A 9,214-nucleotide genomic window follows, 5' to 3' on the forward strand; every position below is an offset into this window, starting at 1 on the left:
AGAATACACTGTGGCACTGCATTCTTCTGTATGATCGAAATACAGACTAAAGAAGCACTGATACACTAATAATACTGGTTGTATCACTGAAGAAGTATCTGAGCAGGTCTCGGCTTCTACTGTCAGAACAAAGTGCTTTCAGGGCTCTGTTGCCCACTAAGGAAATGACTCATAAAATCACTTCCTGTTGTCAACCGCTCCCATCCGGCCGGAGAGAGACCTACTTTTCTTTAACGTTAAAGTTATCGTTCTTGAGTTCAATGTTGAGGTATAGGTGTATGTAGTTCACTTTGTACATCTACATCATGACACTTAACTACACTCCATCAATTTGACACCTTCAGTAAGACTTAATGTAGCAATAAAACTATAACAGTGCTTTGAAAGTACTTTCATGGATTAAAGTAATACTTACAATAAAACTGTTGCAATGATCCTCATCTTGACCAACTAAAATGCTGCTTACTCAAGGAAAGTTATAATGAATTAAAATGTAATATAATAAAAAAGTACAATACCCACAGAAACCATTTCATACATTTAGATACCTAAATACTTCACCTTTCCAGGTTCTCCCACAGCTCTTTAATGTACGACATACATTATTGTCTATAAATGCTCACAAGTATGTGGATTGGAAAGAACAAAAGAGACATGTGAAAGTTTACATCCCTCAGAAATGTTGATGGTTCTGAAAAGAGAACGTGTGGTAGCCTTCAGTTATAATACAAACTCAAAAGGTGTTTACTTTAAAATGCAATGTGATTGTGAGTGCCAGTTTGTGTACAGCATATACCTTCAGTACCTTTTCCTGTATGTATTTGTTCTGGCAACAATACATTCGATTGATCTAATGAAATGAATATATAGTCAATAAAACCATTGTTGAACATTCAGATACAGCAGAGCTAACCCTGCTGCTGTCAACAGTATTACTGCTGCACATTTACAACCTATTGTGTCAACAATGTTTAGTGATGTTTAACGTTGCTGAGAGGTTTCACAAATTAAGAATTTCATTGAACTGTGAGGCAGAATGTGTTTCCTGTACATGTCATAAAATATAAATTGAATTGAATTGAATACATTCATACTTGTTCATTTAACAATGAATTTGACAACTTCCTCTCATCCAGTCAGGAAATCTGGAGATGGAGAAGGGACACCCACCACAGGTCTCAGCTCCACCATACCCTGGACCACACATGAACGATGGAGGTATGCTACATCCGCAAGAAATGTACCCTCAGCCGGGACTTTCACCGGGTGCACCTCCACCTGTTGTTTATCAAGGAGGTCTGTGTCTGAGGTCGCTGCTTAAGATGATGTTGTTACTTTTCCTTCTTCATTTCACATCTTTGAAAAAAGCTCAACTGTTTGTATACTGTGTAAGCAACTTATTGTCGTGGAAATTTATCATGAGATTTGAAATAATGAGTTTCTCAGACCAAGAGGAATCAAATCCAGCACACAGTTGCACAAATAAAGGTCAACAGGAGGTGGATGACATTGATGTTGTATCAGCTAAGTGCACAGAAAACAGTCAAAACAGTAGTAAGACATTGATCAGTGGAATTTTCCATTATACACTACTATACTGCTTCATACATTATTATGTATAGCGAGTTATATCTTAGTTGATGTATGCAATTGCTATTATGTTTTGATCGGTGATTAATCTAAATATCTGTTGTAAACCTTTCTTTCCCGACCACATGCTCCTTCTGCTCCAGTCCCAACAACCTCAGGTGAGGAGATGCGTGCGTATGTAAAACACAGTATAGATGCCTGTCCATTTCCCAGCACATGTGAATGCACATTCATCTCTTTATATACTGTCTATGACACATATGCTTGTATTAAAGGTTCATGGACACGTGTGAACTCACATCTGTGACAAGACAGACCAGTGAGGCGAAGTCAGTGGGTGAAATCCTCGGCTTCCGACCAAACTGATCTGAAGATTAGTCCAATTGTAGCTCAACAACAAACCATTGTCCAGTGTTTTGTATGTGCACAGTCCCATTTTGAGGGTGTCTGGTTCCAATGAACTCCACACATGACAAATTAACATTTTCCCAATCTGAATCACACAGTATAAAACACTATATGGTCCAGTTGGATGACTCAGTAGAGTCCTCACAATGTAAAGCTGATGGAAAAACAGAGCGCTCATCACGACACAGACGACGATCCCCTGATCAAATTACAGTTGTTGTGCAGCCTCTGCTGGTCTTGTTGAGTCAGTGCAGTGTGGAGTACCAACGGAAATGATCCCAACAGTAAAACATATAGCAAAAGCATGTGTTTAAATACAAGAACGAAACAAATATACAAACACAACAGAATTTCTACTGTGTGCGTAGTTTGTGATGAGTTGGATCATACACAGCAGTCAGAAGTTGGTCTTGAAAAGGGACGCTGTGTAAAAACAATTGAGAAATTGTTAATTTCACTGTGCTGTGCATTTCTCATCCTCAGTCACTCATGTGGACGTGACACCTGCACTGCAGGACGCCCCAGGACAAATGCGGTGTCCTAAATGCCACCAGACTGTGGTCCCCACCACGGAGCACAAAGCAAACCTCCTGACGTGGGCCGTCTGCTGAGGCCTCACCATCTTTGGGTAAAAGTGATCGTTTTGATTCAAACTTTCTGCACATAGTTTCAATTGGAGGATATCTTATGGAAAACACAGGGAGACGTATTAACGTATAATCTGAAATTATGTCAACTCAGGATAAGAAAAAGTAAAGGTACAAAAGATCCTGTTTTAGAAGTTATTGTTGTCGGGAGAAAATGGTCGTTAAGTCCAAACTCCCTTTGTTTTCCTCCATCCTGCTACAGAGTCATCTACAAGTGAATGTGAAACTATCCTGACTGTGAATAAGAGAAGGACTCAGAACCCACACATGCAGTGGCTTATTAGTGGTTTGACTTGCTCTACAACGTTGATCTATAACGAATCAAAAATGGCCATGTATATTTTTGGCCAATTATTTCTATTCAGTAATGTATACAGTAAATGTTTGACTTTTAAACAAAGGACTTAAAACTCTTAGTTTGTAAGCTAGCTTCTTTGGTAAAAAGAAAAGGTAAAATCTTTCTTTTCTGGTGCTAGTTTTATTTGAAGAGGATTATTTGCAAGGCAACAAAGTGAAATCAAAACTGTCTTTGTGATGTTTCAGTGCAATTTCACATAGTTTTATTTTCGTCAAGGCTAACTGGTTTTAAATGATACATAATGACGTGGAAAATAAAAGGTCAAGCATTGAAAGAATTGCGACTCCTGGTTTCAGTCCAACAATGTTACATGCAGAAACTACTTGAGGTGATTTTGAAGTAATACAAAATACTTAATAACAACTTTGTAATAATTATTTTATTGTTAGACTAATTCACTTTTTATTTTGGTTTGGTTATATTTCAGTTAACTGTCATAACCATGAAACACACTATTTGGATCTTCCTGTGTCCACCACCAGGGTGTGCTATGTCCTTGGTGCAGGCATAGACTGTATATAGGTTTTTCAGGTTGCGGAAAAAGAAAATGAAAGTTGTTAGATCCCAGTGTATCCCAGTAAAGGGTCAGTACAAAAATCTTATTTGAGCCTGGTCGGATGCAGTGTTTCTTCAGAGTTCAATTGCAATCCACACATTCGTTGGTTATTTCTCCATTTTAAAGAATTTCTCCTCAGTGCGCATTTTCCAAGTCGTAGATTTTCTCTGTAGAAACTTTCTCTTAGTTGAGAAGTGTCCGCTTTCTCCGTTCTTTTGCTTGTAGGCTGAGGAAGGATCTTCAACCTGTTGTGTAGAAGAACTGACCAACACCCTTCTCACATCTTAGTTATACTCTCTCAAACTCTAAAGCTTACAAAGTCATCAGTATGCAATGACTCACTACCTATAGAAATGGCCGTTCTTGGACCAGGAACTAATATGGTACAAATCTAGCATCTTTCTATCACACATATTCAGCATCATGCCAACCTTTGACATGATGTCGCCTACGCCCTGCACCTCATGGTTATATCACACATCGCACTTTGACATGTATAATAGATAAAACACATTTAAAGCAAGTTAATCATTAAACCATTACTCATAAATGATTTAACACTTCTCATTACAGTTCCAACTTTTTCATTAGGGGTTTACTTCAATTGACTTGATCCATTACTGTATTAAACACATTTTTATTTTAAACATTATAAAAGGTAGGGGACATGGAAAAAGGCTCATCTGCCGACAAAGCTACAAGTTGCTGTTGATGCTGCTGCTGGAGGGCTGTATTGATCTGAGACTCTAGAGATAAAACAAAACATGGGAGAGATATTCGCTGATTAAACAAGTTCTCCTGCACTCTTTCTCTGGGCTGTGGCACAATGTCTCCCTCATTCTCTCCTTGCTGTTTCCCCATCTCCTCATCCGACCCATCACTTCCCAGCTGCTTTCCATCTGCAGAAAGCAAGTGGGAACAAGGCACAATTTACTATCGCAGCATTAATCAAAACCAGAATCATCTACTTTTGCAAATAATCAATAATATACCCAGTTTAAATTATGATAGAATACATTAATTATTGTTGTTGTATAAAAATGTAACTGTATTTTGAACAACTGGTACATGTCTTGTCTTTCATTACAGGCAGTAATGAAAGTCTCAAATGAAACAAAAAACTAGACACTGAGGTTTTACTAGTTATCTAATATCCAAACAGAAAACAAAGTCCCACCCACCATACAGAGACCAGTGACTGCGCATTACAGTATCTGAGTATCACGTGCTTTCCGATAAACCATGTGAGAAAACGAAAGTGAAAGTTGCTCATGTCCTATAAAAGCGAGTGTCCAGAGCCTCAAACTCAAAGGAAAGGACTGAAGGGGAAACATTTATGTTCATTTTTTCTATTGGGTAAGTTCTCCTCATGCTATTATAACCTTAAGTGTAAGTGTTATTTCAGTGTAGTGCAATGATTAATATGTTGAAACGAACCCATAAATAATGATTTGTTTATGATGATGATATATGTTCTGTCTGTTTATCAACCTCCTCTTTAAGTAACCTTTCTGTCCATGGTCCTAAAACAGAAGCCACACTAAAGTCAGAGAGAAGCAAAACATTGGCAGAACAGACAATTTTGAATAGAATTACACAACATTAATTTAAAGATATTATAATGGTCAATAACGAGGGGGAGTCACTGTGGCTAGTGCACAGGCTGGTCCAATGATGAGGAGCCGCTCCCAGTTCCGTCCCTCCTTTGACAGTAGCTGGGGAAATCTTCACATTATGACAGTGTTTGGTTTGGTGTTTTAAAATAAGCCTTGAGTCGGCTGACAGCTTGTGACGCCTTTCCTATCTGTCCTTCAGACCCTAGTGGCAGCTGCTTGAATTCTTTCTAAGGGTATGTCACAGTTTTTTAAGAAAACAGTGCATTCATGTATGTGTGATGTTTGAATAAAGCTAATGGAGTTTAGGCTGTAATATAGCAAGTTAGGTATGAGAACAAGTTAAAGTACAGTGTATTGTATGCCACAGATGTACAGTCTTCTCAAACAGGCATTATCAGACAGGTGCAAGACTGAACTGCGATGTGACGCACACACACAACAATCAACTTCAAGATTAAAACCCGCCAGCAACGGCTACTATCAGTCACTATGTGAAGGCCGCACATTTTCCCACATATTCAGCCCAAACTGCCCCTGCCCCCACCCCTGTCTAACATACTGCATTTGTTTAGAGTTCAGTTTCATTGCTATCTTCACAGACACACACTCAAAGAAAAACATAGATTTTAGTCTCAACAGTCCCTGCCAGCGAGTGAGTGGGTGTTTGAACAAAGAAAAGGTCTGGACTTTGTTCAGGTCACATTGTTGACTTCAGACTGAGCCTGAAAAAGAAAGTCAAAGTGTTGCCTATAAAAGCATCTTCTCCTCCTTGTTCCAGAGTCACTCTGTCCAGAGCCACATAAGCAAAGGTAAGGACTTCAATCTGTCTGTTACTACTATTGAACTGAATGGAATACCTTTTATTTTAGTTCATTCATTTTTTGCCATGAATTTTTGTGAAGCCCTTTGTAACCTTGTTTATAGAAGTGCTATACAAATAAAGTTATGATTAAAGTTATTATTATTACTATTACTGTGACTGTCAAGCTAAAGCTAATTTCTTTACTGCATCAAGTGAATAAACAGCAAAACCCCATGGGGTCATTTTTCTCACGTAACCAGTATATGCTGCTGGTAATAAGTAGCTCAATAGGAATTTGACAGAAGAATTCTTACTCATATGAAATTTGATTTTGTATTGTTGTATTGTCAGTTATGCTTTAAGGTTCAGGATGTAGAATGTAGTGACATCTAGTGGTGAAGTTGCATGTTGCAGCTGAACACCGGTTACCTCACCCTCCCCTTCCAAACATGAAAGAAAACCTGTGGCAGCCATCAGTTACCACAGGTTCAAACTCAAAAGGAGTTTAGTTTGTCCAGTCTGGGCTACTGTAAAAAACAAATTTAATGTATTTAAATATAAAGGGCCCATTCAAGGGTAAAGAAACAATAATTTGTACAATTTAGATGCAGCACACTCGTGAAAACATCACTTGGATTACTCAGTTTCTGCCAATAGATCCCTTTCACCATCATCTTACACACTGGACCTTTAAGTAAACAATCTGAATGCATCTTCCTCCTCTGGGGTGAATTCCTGCATTAACATGTAGTCTGAATGTCCTACTTTACAGCAATGGGAGGAGGTAAGTCCTGTTACATTTTCAGCTTCAATAAACAAATGAACAATAACAAAAAACATTCTCAATAATCACAGTTTGGTCCTTTTTAGGTCCTTCAGCACTCTTGGAGCAGCCATGGAGGGAGGTGTCAGAGTGAGTATGATCTAACATTCAGTCAGTGTGTTTCCATTGTGCCCTCAGTGTTTGTGCTTCTGCTGCTCAACACATGACTTAAACAACTCGTTGTTGTGTGTGTGACAAAAAAAAGGATCACAATTGCAATGTTGTGCAATCATTAATAAAAATAATACGGCACTTTATTCTGATTGTTTAATATTTTCTGTAATTTACAGGAAGTACCAGAGCAATCTTAAGTTTGTGAAATCTTACCAGCCTGAAAACAAACAGGTCAAACATCTCAGGATTCTGCTTCATGGACCAGTTGGTGCTGGAAAGTCGAGCTTCATCAACTCTGTCGACAGCGTTTTAAAAGGCAGATCTGCTGGTCGAGCTTTGACAAATGCAAACTCTGGGAGCAGCTACACCAGAAAGGTATGAACAACAGGAAAGGATAAAACTCCATTGAGGGTAACAAACCACAGGAATTCATTTTCAATAGTAGTTCACTGATGAAAATACAGAGCAACTTCTACTAATATTAAAATGTCAAAACAGCAGATTTATATCAAATGTTTTGTACAAATGTTGTCTTTATGTTTCAGAGCAATAAATTCTAGTCAGCACAAGCTAAATGAAATGAAACATTAAATCTTTCTAAATCTGTCTGTTTTTTTTACTTCTTATAGCTTTGCACCCATTTAAATTTCAGGTTAATGTGTGAACTAGAGGCCCAGAGTTTGAATCTGATGCCACTGTGGATGTTCATACAAATCACCTTTCTCCAGCCTCCCCACACATTCCTGATCGGCCCACAGACAACTGCTGATATTTACTTTGATTCATTGATGTAAATAATTGCACCTTCTGCCTTACAGTACCGGACCTTCAAATTTCACAAAAATCCAGAGGCCACTTACTCTTTTGTGTTCAATGACATCATGGGCTTTGAGAAGGATTCTGACAGAGGAGTCCCTGTGGAAGACGTCAAACTGGCCCTGAGAGGACACGTGGAAGAAGGTTACAAGGTACAGCACTGTGAACTTTGACAGTATTTAAAGTCTAATTTTAACTAACAAACACAATATTTGTTTTATATTTATCGTAGTTATCAAAATTATTATTGAAATTTGACAAACGTTATGTGCACATTTCCTGTCTCATAAAACAAAGTCAATTTTTCTTACAATTCTTTTTCAAATATCAAACTTTTCTATTGGCAAATTGCTGAGTTTGGGGCACATGGCAGCCACATGTACATCAGTTAAATCTTGTGAACAATGGCAGGAATGTGTGTCACATTAACAATATGAGCGTGCATGTGTGTATGTGCACGAGACAAACAAATGAGGTGAAACACAGAGAAACTTTAAGTTACATTAAACATTATTTGATTGTATTTGATTGATTTCTAGTTCGACCCTGACCAAGAACTGAAGGAGGGTGTTGATGGCTACAACTCTGATCCCACTTTGGAAGACAAAGTTCACGTTCTGGTGTGTGTTGTTCCTGCGGACACAGTGTCTGTGTTAAGTGATGAGATGGTGGAGAAGATGAGAGAGGTCAGAGTGGCAGCCAGTGAACTGGGTGAGTGCACAACAATTGTTTCTCTGCGTGGACTGATAGTGTCACATTGGACTGTATGAGTCAAAATACCAGGACACAAATGTTTGAAATACTGATCAGGTTTCTATATCGACAGGAATTCCCCAACTGGCTATTCTCACCAGAGTTGATGAAGCCTGTCCCGAGGTTAAAAAGGACACAAGCAATATCTATAAGAGCAAGTACCTGAAGGAAAAGGTACATTTTGGAGTTATTGCAAAATGTCATTTTTCTGCATATATGTCATGTTTGTTCATCGCTGTACGATTACTGATCAACATAAATGTTGTTACTTTAACTTAGGTAGAAGGATTCCACCATCTGCTGGGCATTCCAATGAACTGCATCTTCCTTGTGAAGAACTACAGTGATGAAATTGAGTCAAATGACAAAATGAACGCTGCAATAATGTGTGCACTGAAACAGATGGTTTTGTATGGAGAAGACTTACTCAACGACCTGTAAACATGAAGACCCCTGAGGCAAAAACACAGTAGGCGATTTGTAGGGGAATGAGGAAATATTCAGCCAATGTTTACTGTCTTTGTCAAGCAGGCAAGCTTGAAGCATGAAATATGGAATAAAAATGCATACAAATTAGGTCCTAAAGTCTTTATAGGATTTATCTCATTGAGACTTTGCACAATAGCAGGACAATGCTCTGTCATTACGTCGTTAGCTTGGTGTGACGTCATCACGTGATCTGGTCAATAACTCAGCTGTTGTGATGGTGCCTTCACGTGCCGCCGGAAAGG

At 38.5% G+C, this 9,214-nt stretch overlaps 1 protein-coding gene across 1 annotated transcript; it reads left to right on the forward strand.

Annotated features, from left to right (window-relative positions):
• Nucleotides 1-6,736: 6,736 nt before the first annotated feature.
• Nucleotides 6,737-9,059, forward strand: LOC117766385 (interferon-induced protein 44-like). Its single transcript, XM_034593367.1, has 7 exons — nucleotides 6,737-6,761; nucleotides 6,833-6,890; nucleotides 7,091-7,289; nucleotides 7,733-7,882; nucleotides 8,270-8,441; nucleotides 8,557-8,657; nucleotides 8,763-9,059. The coding sequence occupies exons 1-7, from the start codon at nucleotides 6,752-6,754 to the stop codon at nucleotides 8,922-8,924; spliced, it is 852 nt and encodes a 283-aa protein (XP_034449258.1). The 5' UTR covers nucleotides 6,737-6,751; the 3' UTR covers nucleotides 8,925-9,059.
• The last annotated feature ends 155 nt before the right edge of the window (nucleotides 9,060-9,214 follow it).

The sequence above is a fragment of the Hippoglossus hippoglossus genome, chromosome 8, assembly GCF_009819705.1.
Source record: "Hippoglossus hippoglossus isolate fHipHip1 chromosome 8, fHipHip1.pri, whole genome shotgun sequence".
Classification (NCBI taxonomy): Eukaryota; Metazoa; Chordata; class Actinopteri; order Pleuronectiformes; family Pleuronectidae; genus Hippoglossus; species Hippoglossus hippoglossus.